Raw genomic sequence first — 21,886 nt, forward strand, 5'->3', positions numbered from 1 at the left:
GCTATCTAAAGAACTTTTAACGGAGTTAAGATTAAAAAAGGATGTCTACAAAAAATGGAAAAGGGGGGAAACCACCAAAGAGGAATTCAAACAAATAGCCAGCACGTGTAGACACAAAGTCAGAAAAGCTAAAGCACAGAATGAACTCAGGCTTGCTAGAGAGGTTAAAAGCAACAAAAATGGTTTTCGTGGGTATGTTCGTAGCAAAAGGAAGAACAAAGAAACAGTGGGGTCACTCAGAGGAGAAGATGGTGAAATGCAAACAGGGGACACAGAAAGGGCTGAACTCCTCAATGCCTTCTTTGCCTCAGTCTTCTCCGATAAAGAAAACAATGCCCGACCTGAAGAATTTGGAGCAAATGATTCGGCAAAGGAAACACAGCCCAGAATAACTAAGGAGATAGTACAAGAATACTTGGCTAGTTTAGATGTATTCAAGTCTCCAGGGCCAGATGAACTGCATCCAAGAGTATTAAAAGAACTGGCAGATGTGATCTCAGAACCACTGGCAGTCATCTTTGAGAATTCCTGGAGAACAGGCAAAGTCCCGGCAGACTGGAGGAGGGCAAATGTTGTCCCTATTTTCAAAAAGGGGAAAAGAGAGGACCCAAATAATTACCGCCCAGTCAGTCTGACATCAATACCAGGGAAGATTCTGGAGCAGATCATTAAGCAAACAGTCTGTGAGCACCTAGAAAGGAATGCTGTGATCACCAATAGTCAGCATGGATTTCTGAAAAATAAGTCATGTCAGACTAACCTGATCTCGTTTTTTGACAGAATTACAAGCCTGGTAGATGAAGGGAACACAGTGGATGTAGCCTACCTTGATTTCAGCAAGGCATTTGACAAGGTGCCCCATGATATTCTTGTAAAGAAGCTGGTAAAATGCGGTCTTGACTATGCTACCACTCAGTGGATTTGTAACTGGCTGACTGACCGAACCCAAAGGGTGCTCATCAATGGTTCCTCTTCATCCTGGAGAAGAGTGACTAGTGGGGTGCCACAGGGTTCTGTCTTGGGCCCGGTCTTATTCAACATCTTTATCAACGACTTGGATGATGGACTCAAGGGCATCCTGATCAAATTTGCAGATGACACCAAACTGGGAGGGGTGGCTAACACCCCAGAGGACAGGATCACACTTCAAAACGACCTTGACAGATTAGAGAACTGGGCCAAAACAAACAAGATGAATTTTAACAGGGAGAAATGTAAAGTATTGCACTTGGGCAAAAAAAATGAGAGGCACAAATACAAGATGGGTGACACCTGGCTTGAGAGCAGTACATGTGAAAAGGATCTAGGAGTCTTGGTTGACCACAAACTGGACATGAGCCAACAGTGTGACGCGGCAGCTAAAAAAGCCAATGCAATTCTGGGCTGCATCAATAGGAGTATAGCATCTAGATCAAGGGAAGTAATAGTGCCACTGTATTCTGCTCTGGTCAGACCTCACCTGGAGTACTGTGTCCAGTTCTGGGCACCACAGTTCAAGAAGGACACTGACAAACTGAAAAAAAATCCTTCCAGTAGCACCTTTAAGACCAACTAAGTTAGTTCTTGGTATGAGCTTTCGTGTGCAAGCACACTTCTTCAGATACACTGAAACAGAAGTTGCCAGATCCTTCTCACCTTCTCACCCCTTGCCTTTTCCTGTAAGACCTATTACAGTCGTTAAGAGTCGTCAGCAGGCTCATCTCAGCTATCTGCCAATCTCCCATTCCCACCACCCTTCTGAGTAATACCCCTCCCCACCTTCTCACTATATAGAAGGATCTGGCAACTTCTGTTTCAGTGTATCTGAAGAAGTGTGCTTGCACACGAAAGCTCATACCAAGAACTAACTTAGTTGGTCTTAAAGGTGCTACTGGAAGGATTTTTTTTATTTTGACTATGGCAGACCAACACGGCTACCTATCTGTAACTGACAAACTGGAACGTGTCCAGAGGAAAGCATCCAAAATGGTCAAAGGCCTGGAAACGATGCCTTATGAGGAACGGCTAAGGGAGCTGGGCATGTTTAGCCTGGAGAAGAGGAGGTTAAGGGGTGATATGATAGCCATGTTCAAATATATAAAAGGATGTCACATAGAGGAGGGAGAAAGGTGGTTTTCTGCTGCTCCAGAGAAGCGGACACGGAGCAATGGATCCAAACTACAAGAAAGAAGATTCTACCTAAACATTAGGAAGAACTTCCTGACAGTAAGAGCTGTTCAACAGTGGAATTTGCTGCCAAGGAGTGTGGTGGAGTCTCCTTCTTTGGAGGTCTTTAAGCAGAGGCTTGACAACCATATGTCAGGAGTGCTCTGATGGTGTTTCCTGCTTGGCAGGGGGTTGGACTCGATGGCCCTTGTGGTCTCTTCCAACTCTATGATTCTATGATTCTATGATTCTATCTATTTTGAATATACTACTCTGCAAAGTTGAGAATGGGCTAGACAAGTTGCGGAGGGGTGGGGAGAACAAGATTAAATGCATATCAAAACAGTGACTTTTCAAATGGGCTGGTAGGAAAGGCCATAACTCAGTGGTAAAGCTTCTGCTTTGCATACAGACAGCCCCAGGTTTCATTCTTAGCATCTCCAGGTAGGGCTGGGAATGGCCCCTGTCTTAAATCCCTAAGAGCAGCTGCCAGTCGGTGTAGACAATATTGAGTTGAGTGGACCAAGCATATGAATCAGTGTAAGGCAGTATGTTCCTATCATGTTATGGATGACAAAACATACCTAGAATTAGTTCTACTTAAAAAATTATCAAGGCCACAATGGCACCTTTTAGCCTTTCTTCTATTATGGCAGGGGCAACAAAATCTATAGCCAGATCAGGGCAGTCAGAAAGCAATATTCCAAGAACGCAGCTGCATCGAACAAGAGTTGATTCTAGCAGCTGGTGAGACACCAGATAGTCCATGAACAGCACAGCCTTTGTCCTTCAAATGCCTGGGGTGAAATATAAACTCCTTAATACCTCCAGCACACCTTTCCTTTTTCACTACCTGCTACAGTGAATGCTTTCTTTTCCTAGACTTAATCTAAATGAGAACAGTCAGTTCGCTGCCAGTTCCTGCAACTTCATGAACCTCGAAGACATAGCAACATGAAATCATCTGGGATAGTATACCAGGTAAATTAAATGTGTTTCTTGAGAGCTGAATAATGACATAAAGGGTGATACAGCTTGCATTCTCAATGCACTTTGCATTTTTGAGTAAACTCAGGAGATAATCAGCAAACACTTCAGCTTACTTGCCTCTAGTCTCTGAATATGTCAAAGCTGTCCCCTTGCTCTTAAAAGCATTTCTCAACAAGAAAGAATGGAGTGTCAAACAAGATTTTCCTAGTTACTGAATCTGCACTGTCCATAGATTACATAGTTAGAACTAACCATGAAGATCATCTAACAGTCTGTTCCATTATGCCTCCTATCCCTACCTCATCATAAAGACTGGGGCAGAGGTGTGAGACACTATATTTTTAGGGCCGCAGACAACAGAGGAGCAGTGTTGGAAACTCAGATATATAAGCTAGGTGCCAAATGGCTCCTTAAACCAGGGATACAGTCACCAAAATGGAATGCCTAGTTGCCATTATTGGGCCAGACAGCTCAAAAGTTGTATTTTTCAATACATATTTTTGGTTCCTGAAATTCCTTATGATTGTGTAGATAAAACACAATTCTACAGGATGCGTTGCTGGTGTGTGAAAACAGCCAAGACCCAAGGATCCCCAGGTATGCACCTCCAGATGGTGGAGACACCAGACACCATTCTGGCGCCCAGACATTTTCACTTGGTCACAAGTGGCTGATAGCCAGGTGCAAAATGTGCCTGGTGCCTCACCTGGTGAATTTCAAATTCTGCAAAGGAGGAAAGAAACCTTCCGTCATGCTTGGACACAGCTCGAGCTGAGAGACTCCCCCCACCCCATAGCTACCAGTTGCTATCACTGAGGCCACCAGAAATAGAGGAAATAGCAGCCCTTTACCATTTTCCATAATCCATTTAACATTTGTTACTGACTTGACTAGAGCTATGGTTTTTTAAATTAGATGCCCTCATACGTAGCCCTCTGCTACAGGATTCTTACAATGGACATCCAAACATGTTCCAACAATGATCAGCATGTATGCTCTCACCAGATAGGACAAGGAAGGCTTCATTTAAAAGGCTGCATATGCTGCAGTAGTACCCTGAGTCCCACATCCTTGAAGCATCTGCTACAATAAAAATGCTGCAAGAATGCAAGAGCGTGACTCACACTGGACCACAAATTAGCAATTTCCTTGGAATAGTCCCATTCCAAGAGGCCTCCTGGGCTTGGATGTAGGAAGCCCAGTTTCAAACCTCCATTCAGAGTCAATTCACATTTTACTCTTCCAGCACAGCCCTTGATGAACTTCAGTTGCATTTGTGAGCCGACTGCACTGAGAATTATGCCAAAGGAGATATGAGGGTAAGTGGGAAAGAGCTATCACAAAAGTAACCACTTGATAAATGGCATGTTTGTAAGAACAAGGCTAAGGTCTCTACAAGATGCAGCCTCACTGTATTTATGCTCATTACATGGATGCATTTCAGAAATTCCAGAGCCTCTCTGCTTCACTTTTAGCAGTGAGAAAGAAAAGAAGTGTTCCTCTAACCACAATTTCTGCACATTCCCATCCCAAGGTCAGTCTCTGTTCTTGGGCTCATGTTATGAGTCATCCTCGTTAAGAATAATTTCACAAGCCTTGTTCTCATGGGTCATACTGTACAACAAGGAGACTATTTCTGGGTCACTAGCATTGGAATCTGGACCTGCCACTGTGTTGTCCCTCTGCTGCACAAATAGGATCAGAAGCCATCTCTCTCCCACAGTGGAGAAAAGTATTTTTGTCACTAGCACAACTTAAATCTCCCCTATGTTGATGGGAACCCATTCTGACAATCAAAAGAAACAAACAAAAAATATGCAAGCAGCTACAATTTACAAATGTGAACACCCATAGTCAAGTATAAGCAGCTATCCCATAAGGTAGCTTATCCAAAATATGCCAAGGGCACCAGCTTCACCAAGAAATTGAGAAGCATGCTGGAATAATCAATAGCTATTATTTTCCACACATTCATACCAGAGAATATTATAATAAGATGAGGGTGAAATCTGCCCTGCACTAACCCGATGGCAGAAATCAGAGCAAAGGTTTTCAAATTGTTTTTCTGGGAATCCTGGAATTCCTTAGCAGGAGGATCAGTAATGGTGAACAAGCTTAGTAGCAGTACATCGTGGAAATAGGTCAGGGATGATTCCAGGGGTAGCCAGCACTCCACTCATTACTCTCCCAGCTGTCAGTCACAGCATATTTGTTTTTAATGAGCATAACAATCCTTGCTCTTGTAATAATGGCCTTTGCTACCTCTTTGCTCTCCTAAACTAGTTCTTTTGCGGAGTTGCCTCTGGAATAGCTATATGCCTATATGCAGCAACAGTTCAATCTGTAATTCTCCACTCCATTCAAAGGGCTAGTTTTTGCCTGCAACTAGTTACATATTTTTTTATGTTGGGGGCTTCCAGCAGACCTCTCCAGAAGCAGCATCCAGATCTAGGCATCCATATAAAGTTGTTCAGCCATGGGCTATATGAACCGCAACAACTGGATCACCATCACAGTCATGCACAGACCACCTAATCCAGGTAATAAACAAGTATGTTGCAGTATTCTTACTACCTACAAACATCTAGCCAATAGCTAGCAAGGTAGGGGATTCTGTCATAAGTATGCAGCTGTGTGCATGAGAAGAAATTACTATATTCCAAGTTAAACAAAACATATTTCATGCAGTAAATAGTGCATGTATCCCACACACACCCTCACAAAAGAGGGGTTGACAATCCATTGGATGGAATAAAAATGAGAATAAAAAGATATGACTAAAATAATTTTGGGGAAATATTTGCCATCAGATATATTTAAGGATCATTTAAATCCTTTTATTAATCTCACAGCTTTGGGCCACTGATATGTATCCAATGTTTAATCACAGATGTCTCCCTTATCACTTTGAACTCTCTTGAAATGCCAATTGTAATTCCTTTCTTGGTAAGCTCTCAATTTTTTTAAAAAAAGAACAGACAAACCCTTTGAAACTGCTCTTTAAAATGTAATCCCCCTAAACCATTAAAAACAGATTAGTCTAAAAAGAATTTGGTGTGCACACAGGAAAAACGGCAGTTAAAGAAACTTAAAAGGGAGGGGAAAGGATGAAGAAATTAAGTGGCATATTAAACTCTCTAATGGCTAAATTGCATAGCATTCACCAACAGCGCCATGCCACACACACGATCCAGGATAAAGGAAGAGTCAGTTCTTTCCCCATCATGTCCAGGTGCTGTTTCAGAAAACATATTTCCAACATGGTCCAAAGGTCTGCTTCACAGGTTTTTAAAACTAGGGTCATTTGCAGAATATTCATCGGATCAGTCTTCAATATGCAGTGCATCATTTGAAGGAGAGAAGATGATTTGCAAAACTAACGTGGCTGGGACATTCACAGTGCCATGTAGTGCCACAGTAGCACAGTGCCACATTCACAGTACCATGAAGCGGACACACAATTAACTTCTGTTGGTATCATGTGGAACAGGCCCAAGAGTTTTTTTCAGCATGGTGGGACACTTAAGCTCCTTCTGGTTCACCCACACCATCCCAACTTCACTGCTGCCTTGCCCCAACACAACCAGGTAAGCCACTGTCAGGAAAGGGGTTCTGTGGAACCCCCACCACACCAGCTGCTCCTGGTTTTATTTGCACATATTCATTCCAGTTTATCAGACATTTGCTTTTCTATTACATCACTATAAGCACCTCCCCAGTATCCTCCTGAGCTATGCATTTTCATTCTCAGATTCTGCACCACCAGGAAGTTTCAGATTCTACACCCAGAGGGGAAAAATACACCTTAGTGAAAATTCTTTTTCCCCCCCCACCATAAGCTGTCCAGTTTGCATGCTTCATCCCTTCATTCTTTTGTCTGTCATGAACCTACTGATAATCAAGCTCATTGAATGACCCTGAATTTTAGTATAATGTGAATAAAGTAATTGTTTGAAAAGTGCTAATACTTTAGTCTGGTGCATTATTTCTAGAGAAGTAGAGTGTTTCATAATATCTCTTACCCCCCCTCTACTCCCCCCCAAAAGGGTTACAATTAGGTCTGTCCTCTCTCAATGCTGCCTTGCCAGTAATTAGCAGAGCTTCCCCATCATATATTCTTCCCTGAAATTTGCACAACATTTGCCTAATCGTGGAGAAGATAAGTCTTCCCATGATTCACGGCCAGACAGATCTGGTTGGCCACCAACTATTAAAACTGATGTCCAGCTGCTGCCAAAATGGAATTTCTGAAAAGGAATGAATTACTAAATGGACCGAGTTCTTCCCACTGAGGCATTTTAATGGAAATCAAGTGTGTCACATAACCCATTTTTAAGCATATGCCCTTCAATCAGCCTTCAGCCAGTATTCTGCAAATCTCAATGCCACCTTGCTGGGTGCCCCTTAGGCATCTGGCTGACAACCACAAGAACAGGACGCTAGACTAGGTGGGCCTTTGCTCTGATCTAGCAAGAGTTTCCCATAACCTCTTTATTCCTTCCATTAACAGATATAGACAGCACAAAAACAAATGGGAAGTCCAACCCTGCCAGGTAAAGCAGATCAAGGAAGCTACGTCACTGTATGTATCAAAACAGGAGCTGACTTGCATGGGAATCTGGCTCCTACCAACAGGTAATTTTGGTCATCAATATAAGTGGCATGAAAGTCATGCTCCTAGATCACATGAAACACACAACCCTTTCAACTCTGGCAGCTGAAGATTTCATAATAATCAAAATCATAATAATTTATTATTTATACCCCGCCCATCTGGTTGGGTTTCCCCAGCCACTCTGGGCTGCTTCCAACAGAATATTAAAATACAATAGTCTATTAAACATTAAAAGCTTCCCTAAACAGGGCTGCCTTCAGATGTCTTCTAAAAGTCTGGTAGTTGTTGTTCTCTTTGACATCTGGTGGGAGGGCGTTCCACAGGGCAGGTGCCACTACCAAGAAGGCCCTCTGCCTGGTTCCCTGTAACTTGGCTTCCTGCAGCGAGGGAACCGCCAGAAGGCCCTCGGCACTGGACCTCAGTGTCCGGGCAGAACGATGGGGGTGGAGACGCTCCTTCAGGTATACTGGACCAGTTTCACTCAATTCAGTGTTGTCTCAGACTCTCAGTCAAGAGCACACTGACTTTGCTGCATCTGAAGTGATTCTCAGTACCTTTTAAAAGCAAAAAAGGAAATGATAAGCAGCTACATCAGGAACCGATAGTGAAAAAGAAGAAGAAAAAACCTACCCTATTAAACATGTGCTCACATCCATCTGAGAATCTACCTTTTTTTCTGCAAGTCCTGCAAACCCAGTCCTCTTAATATTTTGGGCTGGATTCAACTAACCTGATGCCTCATGCTCTCCTTCTCCACCCACACCAAATCACTGGGGGGGGGGCAGGATTGGGAGAACCCCAAGAACAGCATGGGGAGAGGAGTGGGGGAGTCGTTCTCTCTGGCAAGAGAAATGCTTGTGCTGACAGAATGACTGGAAGAGCATGATGCTGATTTCCACCCACTGTTTTGGTGTTAATATGTTTACGATTACACTGTTTAGTCAAAACTTTCTATCTGTCTTGTGGATAGATTAATATCATGCCTCACAGACATGAATTCTACAAGCGTGGTTGTGATTGCCTCCTACATTAAGAGGATAAAAAGTGACTTGCCACTTTATTACCCAAAATGATTTGTTTTGACATAAGCCCAAAATGAAGCTGTTCCCCCGCCAGCCACTCAGTTCTTTCCATATTATCTGATTATACATCCATATACTATGCTTCTCGCTTCACCTAAGACATGGTGAGAATAATCCCAAGTTACTGCTGAGAAAATTGATTACATACTAGAATATATACAGGCTTTCCAAATGTCCATATCAGGTGTCTATTCACGGTATTAGTACATTATTCGCCCTAAATAGATGGCTCCTCTGCCCCTTTCCCTAAGTTTGTTTCCTTCTTACTACTTGAGAATATGAGATCCATAAAACTAAGCATTTTGCCTTGTTTGGCAAACACGGCCAGTGAGCTTGTTAGCTTTTATTGAGCTCTTAAACCAGCAGGTCCTTAAGCTTGTTTGAGCAGAAAGTCAGCACTTTTAAAGTACCTCTTAGGTTTGTTCAGCTTCACTTCTGTCCTGTTCCTGAAGTATTTGCACAGAATGCAAGAAAACTGAAAGCAACTGACAGAACAGATCAAAATGTATTACTGTATTTCAAAGGAAATTGTCTACTTTAACCAGTTAAACAAAACCTCTTCCAATCTGTATGCCTGCATTTGAAATAAGGATGGTAAAGGATGCATAGCACATCTATGATGTCTTAGGCACATCAGGAAAAATTCTATTAGGGAAAATAGAAAAAAGGAGGATAGTTGGAAAGAGAAATCGTAAGGCAATTGTTGTCTGCCTACATTTTGCCATTATACATATTCTTTTTGTTTTTTAGTCGTGTCCGACTCTTTGTGACCCCATGGACCAGAGCACGCCAGGCACTCCTGTCTTCCACTGCCTCCCGCAATTTGGTCAAACTCATGGTAGCTTCGAGAACACTGTCCAACCATCTCGTCCTTTTCGCCTCTGTCATTAACTGCAATTGTAATCCAGGTCATTTCAAAAGGTGGGATGCATTGCTGCTACATTCCAGCAGTCCACCTATTCTTCCCCTACCCACAATGTGCAGGTACTCATTTTGATCCATTCTCACTCTAGTGACACCGGACAGGGAGGGGCGGAGAATGGCAGCCACATCAGAGCAGAAGATAACATTCCTGCAGGGAGAATGATGCATCCTGCTCCAGCACTGCCTGCTCCCCCACTACCAGAAACATTGTATAACCGGAGTTCCTTAGCTACAATTGGATAGCAGGTAGAATGCACATCTCCCGACCCCACCCCACCCCCAGGCCCAAATTCACATTCAGATTCTCAGAAGTTGCTTCCTACTTTTACATAATCAGGAGTTTTATATACCCATGTTATAGACAGGACTCTGAGGACTTTCGAAGATGAATACTACCTGCTTCCCAATATTTTCCAGTCAAAATTCTCTGCTGTTGGAAATCTTTGCAAAAATACAAACCAAATAGCTGAAAAGGGACAGGAGGTGAATACTATGTAATCATAAGGGAGGGTGGGAATCAGGAAGGTAAGTAAAAGAAATAAATTATAATGCATGGATATTTATGTATTAGTTGGCAAACGGTCCCAGAGCAAGCTAACAAGGTACAGTGGTACCTCGGGTTACATACGCTTCAGGTTACATATGCTTCAGGTTGCAGACTCCGTTAACCCAGAAATAGTACCTCGGGTTAAGAACTTTGCTTCAGGATGAGAACAGAAATCGTGCTCTGGCAGCGTGGCAGCAGCAGGAGGCCCCATTAGCTAAAGTGGTGCTTCAGGTTAAGAACAGTTTCAGGTTAAGAATGGACCTCCAGAATGAATTAAGTACTTAACCCGAGGTACCACTGTAATGTGACTTTAGATACTAGAACCACTTTTTCCTATTACCTATATTTTCACATGCAGCTTGCTTTTATCTCTCACTACAGACATTTTGGGCTTGGAGTTCACCGGGTATTATTTTATAGTATGGAAGGTTGAGATGAGGGGGATGCTAGGAATGTTATCTGGTTAAGATTCCTCTCTACTTTGTAATCAAGAGAGGGAGTTCAGGATTCTTTTATATGCTATGACAGCTACAGGGAAAGAACCATGGGAGTTTTCAAAGAAAAGGCAAATGTATAAATCATAGTTAAGCCTTCTAAATACAGCACTAGGCAGACTATGATCTGGAATTATTTGGTGAGGGGCTGACACAGTAAAAGCAAACAAAAGTGACTCTTCTTATGGGCAGCTGCATCTATCAAACGTAAACCAATTTGTCAAAAGTGTCAGTTACTAAAGCCTGGAGCACACACTGCTTGCTTCTTGTATTAGGCCATGAAGTCACACTAATACCCAATTCCAGAGTAACTAAACATTTCGCCCTCTAGATGTTGCTGGACTATATGTGGCAATTCTAATCATCCTTGACCATGGTTTGCCCATTAGGTGTCCTCCATGCTTTGGGCATGTGATGTGGTTATCCCATTGTGAAGCAAGCCTGCCATTCTAGGATATCTCTTTAAAACTACAAGATCCATTATTCTCAACTGGTATACTGAACAACTTTATTATATGGACCTAAAGTGACATTTAAAAACTTCAGGCAACAAAGCTCCCACACTATAATTTCACCATGCAAGCAAGACAGGATGAACTTGCAGAACCTAAACTTCCATACAATGCAGTAATCATAAAAAGAGGGTGCAGGGCAAGGTGTAGCTATCATATATACCCATGTGTATATATACACCAATACAAACATATCAACTGTGACTTTAAAACCTGAAAAAGTATCAATACGTATTAGTGGCAAGCTTCATTTATAGGTCAGGTTCCAGGTTATTAATCTAACATGAACATCAAAGAGCAAACTGTTATTTCTTTGGCCAATATAAAAATAAGCTGCTTGTTTCTGCCAAAAACAACCTATCTAGGATAGGAGAACATAACATGGGAGTTTGCTAACTTCTTTTAATTTGTGTCATCAGAACAGTCAGAACAGTCAGTGCACATGCATCCTTTAAAAAGTTAATTTCGATGTCAAAGGATAGAACAAATCCCTCCCTCCCCAGATTAGTGCTACTACCTCCCACAAAGCCCAATGGAAGATTCTCATAATCTTCAAGGGACGGGATGTCTTGAGGGAGGAAACACTTGTAGATAAAGAAAAAAGCACAGTGGTAATAAGCAGAGAGAGGAGATAACAAGTCAGGTATTTACTTTCCATGGAACCAATCATGGAATTAAAAGGCCAACAAGTTCCAGTCAATTTCTGCATGGATTTCCATGCCAATATTCAAACATTGCAAACATCACAGCATGGACATTAAAGCAGCATTTCTCAAAGCTTGTGAACTTACGCCCTCTTCTACATTTATTCTGCCCTCTGTCCCCCAGAATAGCCTTCCCAGCATAATCATCAATCTGTTTGACAGCAGAATGTGCAGAAATCCTTCTGCATAGTTGCAAAAACCTATGTTTGATAATGGAATTCACCACAAACACAAGAGTCACATGTCAGATTGGTGCTTTTGGACAATACTGCAGAGGCTATAACGGGATGCAAGTGAGAAGGTAGCCTCTTCTATCAAGTTATGATTATTAACTCACCTGATTCAGGCATAACTGGTTACTGACCTTCCTAGACCCAATGTAGGATCATTTCAAATATTATTCTATTGTGTTTGCATCTTACTCCTCCTCCAATGAGCTCAAGGCAGCATACATGGCAGTAACTCCTTTTGTCTATATGACAAATGCTTTGAACCATGACTCCCATCATCCCTGACCATTGGCCATGCTTGCTGGGATGTAGTCCAAAACATCTGGAGGGCACTACATTGGGGATGGCTGGTTTAACTAACAAAGCATCTTGTTCTCAGAATGGGCAACAAGATGCTTATTGGAAACCCACAAGCAATAGCACTCTCCTTCCCATGAACCCCAGAAACTGGTGTTCAGAGCCATCCTACCTCTGATTACTGGAAGGTAATACATACTGCCATCATCACTAAAAGCCATTTATAGTCTTGTAAAGTTGTCTAATCCCCTTTTAAAGTCAGCCAAGTTGGTGGTCATCACTACATCTTGTAAAAGCAAATTGCATGGTTTTACTACACACTGTGTGAAGTACTTTGTTTTGGTCTGTCCAGAACCTCCCAACATTCAACTTCTAGCATTATGGGGTTCTAGCATTATGGGGGAAAGAGGGGTATTTTCCTTATCCACAATCCCCATACTATATACAGTGGTACCTCGGGTTAAGTACTTAATTCGTTCCGGAGGTCCGTTCTTAACCTGAAACTGTTCTTAACCTGAAGCACCACTTTAGCTAATGGGGCCTCCTGCTGCTGCTGCTGCTGCTGCTGCGCCGCCGGAGCACGATTTCTGTTCTTATCCTGAAGCAAAGTTCTTAACCTGAAGCACTATTTCTGGGTTAGTGGAGTCTGTAACCTGAAGCGTATGTAACCCAAGGTACCACTGTATATATTTATTATGTCCTCCCTTTCCTAAACTAAAAGGCCCCCAAAATTGTAGACTTCCCTTTTCCTCTTAGTAAAGTTATTATTTTGGTTGCTTTTTTTTTGGAAGCACAGCCATCATATTTATAGTATTCCAAGTGTGGTTGCACCATAGATTAGTATAAATACATTGTGATGTTGTCTGTTTTATTTTCATTCCCTTTCCTAATTATTCCCAACATGGAATTCACTTTCCTCACAGCTGCCACATGCTGGGTAAACATTTTCATTCAGCTATCCACTACAAGATCTCTTTCCTGGTCAGTTACCACCAGTTCAGATCCTATCGGTATATATGTGAAGATAGGGCTTTTTGCCCCAACGTGCATCATTTTGTACTTGTTTGCACTTTCTAGTATGCAGGTGATATACAACTGGAAGGGATTAACCTGCTAGGTAGCACTAACATAAAAAATCTTTGCATGAGGGTTCTTCACATTCAGCATCAGGAATGTGAGGTATTTCTGATCTTCACACGTGTGCTTTTCCAAGTGCTGAAAACGCTAAAGAGCTGTTTAGTACTCTGTGCGTTTGCTTTGTGGAAATAACAGTTCCACATTATAAAGCCAAATGAGACAGTCCCACACAGACAGAGACAATGGGAAGAATTCAGTGTCTCTCCTCATTTTGGCATGCCAGACAAAACAATCCCCACTCTCCTCCCCACCACCATGCACTCTTCAAGTGTTCTTCTGACTCTCCCCAGAGCTAGTTTGGAGGACAGAGAGTTCTCTTGTGCATGTGGAAGTCTTTGCACAGAGGGCTTCCGCTGACAAGACTCATTAGTTGACTCTTGCCCATTATGTCTAGCCAGAAGTACATGTCCACAACATCCACAATGAACCAATCTAGAAGGATAGCTCCCTAGCATTCACTGAGTATGCTTTCCAGCACCATCTTGCATCAGAGGAACAGGGAGAGAGGCAATTTTCACCCATTCCCCTTCCTTCTAGCAATCACCCCCCCCCCCAAAAAAACCACCCAAATCCCATCCTGTTCCCAACACTCTGGAGCAGATGGGGGTGAGGGGCTGTAGGGGGGGAAGCAGTGAAAGTTTCTGCCCTCCTGGCTCCACTGTTGGAACCTTTGCTGGATCAAAATGCCTTTTGTCAGCTGAGAGACACTGTTAGATACAACCCATTGCTGGCAGAGAGAGACCACAGTAGGGAAAACACCGGACTGTCTGCAAGAACTACAGAGTAGGAACAGAATAGATGTCTACTAATTAGTTAGTACGGGGGGGGGGGCTCAATACAACACATCCCTGCATTAGAAGATGTGCAAGAACTTATTTAAAAGATATAGCACCCCAGAAAAGCTCCACACAATTAGGCTTTCACCACTAAATTACATTTCAATCTTCTCCTTCATATTTGGTAATAATTAAACAAATATGAACAAAGGTACAATGCATGGAGAAAAGCAAAAGGAATGTCACTCTGTGTGTATGTACACAACAGTCTACTGACAAGGTGACCATTACATCACCAACCAGGCATTTTGTAGCTGCCCTTTATAGTCTATTCAGAGCATATTTCTGCGGACTGTCAATGTAAATTGCACATAGTTTCACAGCAATACAGAAGAAACTATACTGGTTCTTTCATTGATTTTACATGAATCTTGAGACTGCATAAAGCGCAACAATCAGAATGTCACCATTTCAAAAGCACAGCTCATATTGCACACATCAAAATCTCTCAGGAGCCATTTAAGATAATTTAATTTTATCCTGTTGAGAAACAAGATACCAGTGGCCAATGCCTTAGGTAAATCCAAAAGTGCATTTGGAGGCAGATTGATTATCAAACGCTGCACATGTTCACATCCAATGCCCTTTTAAAAATAATAAAAAAGTATATGAAGAACATAAACAGTTCAATTACATCGCAATTTTTCAGCAGATCAGTATTGAGCAGTATACTGATCTGGATGGGCTCTTATCTTGCCACCCTTCATCAGCTGAGATCCCAGGGCACTTTACAACGCAGACATCAAAACATTAAGCTCCCTTTTTATCTCATTGTTTGTCCAAAAAGTGCAAGTTAACCCACAACTCCTTCTTTGTTTAGTGACGGATCTCCATCGAGCACTTTAAGATAATTATCTGATTCCCACATGAACCATATCAGTCTAGAATTTGTCTGAAACATTGCACACATATAAGCTTCAGAAGATACCACATTACAGCAAGCAGAATGTTGGTGGAATTGTAAGGCACTGCTTTCCTCTGATGACAACTGAAGCTGATTAAGTGACATCAGCCAAAGGTAAATGGTAAATTTTCATTTAGGTAAAGTTTTACTTCTTTCTGTTCCTGCAACATATCTAGATTGTATTTCAGTTCCATGTGATGCTTTTCATTATAGATGCATTCTGTTAAAACAGTTCTCCTTGCTTGCTGGTATGAAATGCTGGTGTTATATGCAACATGGAACTGACTGGTGAACCATGCTAGGTCCCGTGTCGCTCTCTCTCACACACACATATTTAAGGGGAAACTTTTTCTACTGAGGGCCCCATTCCCTTGGGGGTAATCTGGCAGGGGCCATACACTAGTGGGGCCAGAGCTTTCGGAAACCTTTCTCCTTTCCATCACTCCATCCATTACCATCCCCACTTCCCAGTCCTCCTTCTCACTCTAGATCCCTTTCCCCATATGTCACTACAAGCCCCTGCTCCCAACAAATTATGTAGTAGTTATACCCACCCACCACCTCTGTCTCACTCACACAAAATGTGGAACTAGAAGTGATAGCTGGAGAGGATGTGTGGAGAACAAGAAGGGACCTTCTTGGAGGGCCTAGGTGATCAAAAATTCAATATGGCAGCCAATGTGGGTGTTCTATTTTTTTTACATTCTAATAAAGCACAGACATTTTGCTTAAATTGCAAGTCCATCCATCTGTCAAAGTATGCTGCTAAGGTTGAGAGTTTTGAATCCAGCCTACTGTCCAGATTCAGTTTCCTACCCATTTTAAACAAACCATCGTTAACATTAACCACAATGTTTCAGTCTGCAGAAGCAACAAACCATTGCTAAGGAAAATAGCTGAACTCTTCCTGGCAGTGCCACAGAAGGGCAGAGAAGGTTCACCTGATCTTATTCACATCACTTCAGCCTATGCAGTCAGTACCTTTGATGGTGATAATCCTTTCAACACTATCAGTTAGTCAAGGACAGGCTCTCCACATATGAACTGACCTGGACCCTGCAATCATTATCTGAAGCCCTTCTACGTGTGCCTCCTCCATGAGTGGTCTGGAGGGGGCAACAAGGGAAAGGGCCTTTTCTGTGGTAGCTCCCCATTTGTGGAATGCTCTCCCCAGGGAGGCACACTGCTGCCTTCACTATATAGCTCTAGGAGCCAGGCAAAAATGTTTCTCTATAACCAGGCCTTGGGATGATTAACATTCAATAGCCTTTTAAATGTGTTTGTGGGAGGGGGAATTTGTTTTGGATTTCTTTCATTTTCATTTTGTATTTTGTGTTCTCATGTTGCATTTTGATATTGTGAACTGTTCTTTGATCTGCGGATAAAGAAAGGGGCCATGAACACACTCTGCATTAAAGGGTACCTGTCATGGAAACCACATATAGCAGGGCTGATGAACCTCTGAGTCTTCAGGTGCTGTTGAACTCAACCAGCTAGGGATGATGAAAATTGGGAGCCCAGGAACATCTGGACTCTGGATGCCCATCCCTGATCTTATGTGTGTCTTCTCTGCAAACCAATGGGAAACTTAATATGAACGTTTTCTTTCCAAAGCAGAAAGGTTTCAGCCCTGAAGAGATGTGCCCTTAAAAGTTGACCAGCTCAGCTCCAGGGTGATTTCTTGTTAAACTCTAAGGAGGGCAATGCAGCAGAAAACAGCTGCACAACAATGTCAGCACCAGGAGCTTATCATTTGTATTAATGAAACCTGCCATACAAATATGTGACATTCAACACGTTTTCTTCCTTGGATAGATTGCAAACGCGGAGGAAAGAGAGCGGGAAAACTGCATCTGGCCTCTGCAAACTTTCCTCTCCTTGTCCTAACATGTTCGCTTTTGCTCAATCCAATAGATGTTACCTTTAGAAGTCAGAGAATGAAACAGTCCTAAAGCTCCCATTAAGCAGTGTTAAAGAGGTCTCCCTTCCCTTCCCCCCTACCAGTCAATACAAGCAGGGTCTAATGGAATGTGTGCATTTGTTGACAGAATGCGTCACTCAAGGTTCCACTCAAAGACAGTACATGTGGATCACACTTAAGCACCCTAGAGCTTTAAAGCCAAACAATGTTTCACATTTAATAGTTTAACCAATAGTGCAGATACACAAGAGTTTTATTAGCTCATGATTCATGAATAGCCAAAGGCATTTTAAAGAAATCTTAAAAGAGCCTCAGAACACCTGCCTGGCAAACACTTAGGTTCATGTTGTCTCACTGACTTCATGGACTACATTCTCATCAGTGTTTACAGACCAGCTCCTATGTGGATAAAACAATACAGAGGTTATTTGCCTATAAATGTACAAACACTTTTTATTAGCCTTGGTTGACTCCTTTAAAGGCTATCAATATCTAAGTGTCTCTGCAGGGTTCTAGGACTAAATTAGCAACCAGGACACCTGAGCTTTTTTCGGCTTATGCTGCACAGCTGTAGAGCAAATATATTCTCATGGCTTCTTGCACATTTCATCTGTCAAAGGTCTAAAATCTAGATTTCCAGTTATCAGTTTATGGCCACGTTTCAGATGCAAAAAAGGGTGGAGGAATCCCATCACCTAACAGCTTTGGTCACTATGGACATTTGCACACAACATGCATCACAAATAAGAAGTGGCACAAATAGGAACTAGCCTAAAACATTCATAGAAAACCTTTTACTTTATTCTGACAACTCTTCCTTGGACGTTAGTCCTACAGAATCCCAAACTCTAAACAGTTTTACGGCACATCTACATGGAGAATCAGAACCATATCCAACACCCAGTTAACACACACCAAGTCCACATAAATTTGTAGTTTAGGCTGTGCTGGTTTGCCAACAGACTACGGTGATGGTGGGAGCCTGCACCACCTATGCAATCTGAATAAGTGGGTATCTAATGGCACTGCAATTTATTTGTCCATCACCATATATGTTGGCTTTTTCAAGTTACATTTCTTTTACTTCTGGCTGTGCATTGAGCTGAAACACAGGAAGCTCCTCTGCAGAGATAATTTTAACTAGGATTTCAATGGAACTTGCACAAGCAAAGCATCTTATGAGCTATAGCCTCAGGGCCACTTCCTAAGACTTAGGGTTTCACAAGTGATGCTAAGAATGCCTTTTAGTCTGGAATGTGTCACTTGCAAATGCTAGTAATACAAGACAGAAAGCAGAAAAGAACCAATTCCAAAGTCAAAATGTACATAATATCTAACCAAGATAAGTTTTAAATTCACATTACAGAGATGGGGAATGCAAAAAAGGCATTTTAAACAAGACTCTCATGCCTTTGTCTTAAGATACATTAAATCCCATTATGTAAACTAATTAATATACCTATTTTCTGATTTAAGGCATTAGAGGGAAACTTATGATCAGCATACTGCATAAAAAATACATTTTCATACTTGAATGATATGGAGGCGGGGCGAAGTGTCTTCTTTGCAAGCCTGGTAGGAAGCAGATTCTGGGCAAATCCTTAACTCTGAGCACAATCTGCTGCAGAGAACCACATTTGGCCAAGTTTGTGTTTGTTTTGCAAGACTGAGAGGAACACCTTTAAATCTTGAAAATCCATACAAAGCAGGGCATGCCCCTGTGCAGCTAGTGTTAGTCAGAACACACCTTTTTCACGGAGTAAAGCATCCCAGAGAAGCAGGCTCTTTCTGCTCCACAGTTTTTAAAACGTTTGTACTCTATACCAAAGCAGTTTCTTTCATTAAGAAAAAAAAATCAGTTGAATATTACACCAAGATAAACTTAAATCCTCATTCTAACAGAGCCTCTTAAGTAATTAACCATCACAAGCACCTTTCTCTAGATGCACTGAAAGAAAATAATTCATGAGTCTAGTATAGCATATTAAGGTGTTATTATGATGTATTAATTCACCAGCACAAGTAGTAGACTCAAGAAAAGTTTGGCTTCAGCACCTCAGGTGCACTATTTTGGTTAACCATTTAGGATATAAATTCAGGATGGAGCGGGGTGGAACCTAATCATCGGAGCCAACTCCTAGGAGCCGAGGTCCCTTCTGCCCCCCCCCCAATAAAATATTTGAGGGGGTCGGGAGTCCCCAAAGTTGATGGGCCTCGCCATTCAAATTGATTATCATGTGATCAATTATGCGGGGGTAGGATTTACTCCCCCCCCCCCATATTTTATTCAAGTTGGCATCCATGAACCTCACTATATCTACTCAGAACAAAGCCCCTATTTATTTCCATGGGATTTACTTGCGGGTAAACCGGGTTAGGAAGTGCAACCTGAAGCCGCTCGAAAGAGCGGCATGATGCGCCCCATCAGGGACTTTAGGAACTTCTGGAAAAGGGGAGGAGGAGGAAGAGGAAGAGCGCCTCCAAGGGAGGCTGCGGCGGAGCGGCCACTTCCCAGCCGCCCCCTGGGAGCAGGCGGCGAACTTCTCGCCGGACCTCCGGGAGGCACCGGGCGCCCTTTGTGCGCTGACAGCCCCTCGGGGCGCAACGCCGGAGGGCAGAGTCCCGGGAAGCCCCCTCGGGACGCGCATCCTGCAGGCTGGCTGAGATGAGTCCTCCTCCTCGTCCTCCTCCGCCCCCCAGGCACCGGCGAAGGGACAGGCTTCCCCTCGCCCCCCAGAGTCCTTGCCGAGAGGGGGGCAACAGGAGGTCAGCCCTCGCCGCCTCGCCGCCTTACCTCGCTGGGGCGACGCGGGCGCAGCGAGCAAGACAAAGAGCCCGAGCAGGAGCCGTGGCGGGAGACACCTGCGGGGAAAGGGTAACAGGTTATATAGAGCCGAGCCCAGCCCGCCTTCCCGCCCGCCCAGCCGCGGCCAGCGGCATTCCCGCGCTCCGCTTCGCCCCGCTCACCTGGCGCGCATGGTCGCGGCTGCGCTGCGCTGAGGCGAAAAGAAGCTGCCGCTGCCTCCTCTTGCCGGGGCAGCAAGTTCTGAGCAGGATTCGCCTCCCAGGGCGCGCTCGCTCGCTCGCTTGCTCGGTCCGGCGGCCGCGGGGTCCTAGCGCCGCACCGTGTCTAGCGGAGCAGGGGGCGCCTTGAGTTCCCCCACATCACCCAGTGCCGGATTTACGTATACGATAAACAAGCTATAGCTTAGGGCCCCACTCTCTTGGGGCCCCAAAAATATATACTACTTCTTAATTGTGTTTCACTATTAATATACTTCTTAATTGTATTTCGGTTCAACAATTACTTTGATAAAATACATATTTTGTTATGTGAAAATGGCTTGAGATACCTATTAGGTCCATAAATTACCATATAGCATATATTCAACACAATTTGTTGTTGACAAAGGACAGCTGGACATATAAAGGGCCCCATTACCTAGCTTAGGGCCTCATCAAACCTAAATCCAGCCCTGATCACAGCCAAGGACTAGCAAATATTGGGGTGGGGGCTGCATGCAGAAGGTGGAGCCTCTGCTAAGAGGTTGCCAGCGACCAAGAGATCCACCTGCTGCTTTCTACTCCAGCCATGGGCAGGGGAAAGGCTCAAGAAGGGGCATGATGGAGAGACTTGTCTGCGGTTCCCTGACCCTCAGCATGTATGAAGGGTGCCACAGAACCCATGAGGTTTAAATGCACATCGCATCATCTCTCCATCTTCTGGGCAAGCAAGAGGTTCAGGGACATATTCCAGCCAGGCAGAAACACTTGAGGAGGGTGTGGGGCAGTGCCAGTGAGGGGGGTGTAACGGGGTGGAGGTAAACGGGGGCTGTCTGGGGAGAGACTCCATGTCAACATTTGACCCTCAGGTCTGCGATTCCTCACCCTTGCTTATGCTCATGAGCACCACAGCACCTTCTAGCAAATTAAAGCCATAAGTTACGTATGTGTTGTGCAGTTTCTTCATGTGCCTCCTACCAATCCATATCACTGGATCCCTCCAGGGATTGAAAGAAAAACTTTTCTACATTCTGTCTATGATCACATACCCATCTGTCTCCCATTCATGGGTGTAAGCATGAGGGGACAGCTGCCCCCCAAATCAATAAAAATCAATAAAAATAATTAACTGAGGTTCTGTCCCCCTCCCCCCAAAAAATCCTAGCTACACCAAGCCACCACTGCCATCTTTTCTTCTTAACTCAAAATCTCTAAGCTCTCTTACTTCATAGGCACAGCGCTCCATCTTCCTGGACAGTTGCCCATTTCTGTGCCTTCCCCTCCACGGTGATCTCGGTGGAGTGATCAGAACTATAAGCATTCCAAATTACAACTCATTAGTTTGTGGTGGGAATGCTGAAGTCCCAGTTTGCATCATTTTGCACTTCTGTTGCACTTCTGCCATTCTATTGTCCATTCACCCAGTTCACAATTTATGAATAAGTTAATTGGGGGACTCCAGTGTTTACTCCCTCTTAATATGGAAAAGTGTCTCATATTCTATGCTTCCTCTCTTGGCTGGTTATTGACATACACTTGCCCACT

At 43.3% G+C, this 21,886-nt stretch overlaps 1 protein-coding gene across 1 annotated transcript in view; it reads right to left on the reverse strand.

Annotated features, from left to right (window-relative positions):
• The window catches only part of COL18A1 (collagen type XVIII alpha 1 chain), a 155,088-nt gene extending 134,673 nt beyond the window's left edge, over window positions 1–20,415 (reverse strand). Inside the window, exons 1-2 of the mRNA XM_081021637.1 lie at window positions 20,306–20,415; window positions 20,133–20,200 (exon numbers count right to left, since the gene is read on the reverse strand). Of these exons, the coding sequence (XP_080877763.1) occupies window positions 20,133–20,200; window positions 20,306–20,316 (79 nt within the window). The 5' untranslated portion in view covers window positions 20,317–20,415. The remainder of the gene's footprint in view (window positions 1–20,132; window positions 20,201–20,305) is intronic.
• Window positions 20,416–21,886: the final 1,471 nt, after the last annotated feature.

The sequence above is a fragment of the Podarcis pityusensis genome (assembly GCF_964106645.2).
Source record: "Podarcis pityusensis genome assembly, chromosome: 1".
Classification (NCBI taxonomy): Eukaryota; Metazoa; Chordata; class Lepidosauria; order Squamata; family Lacertidae; genus Podarcis; species Podarcis pityusensis.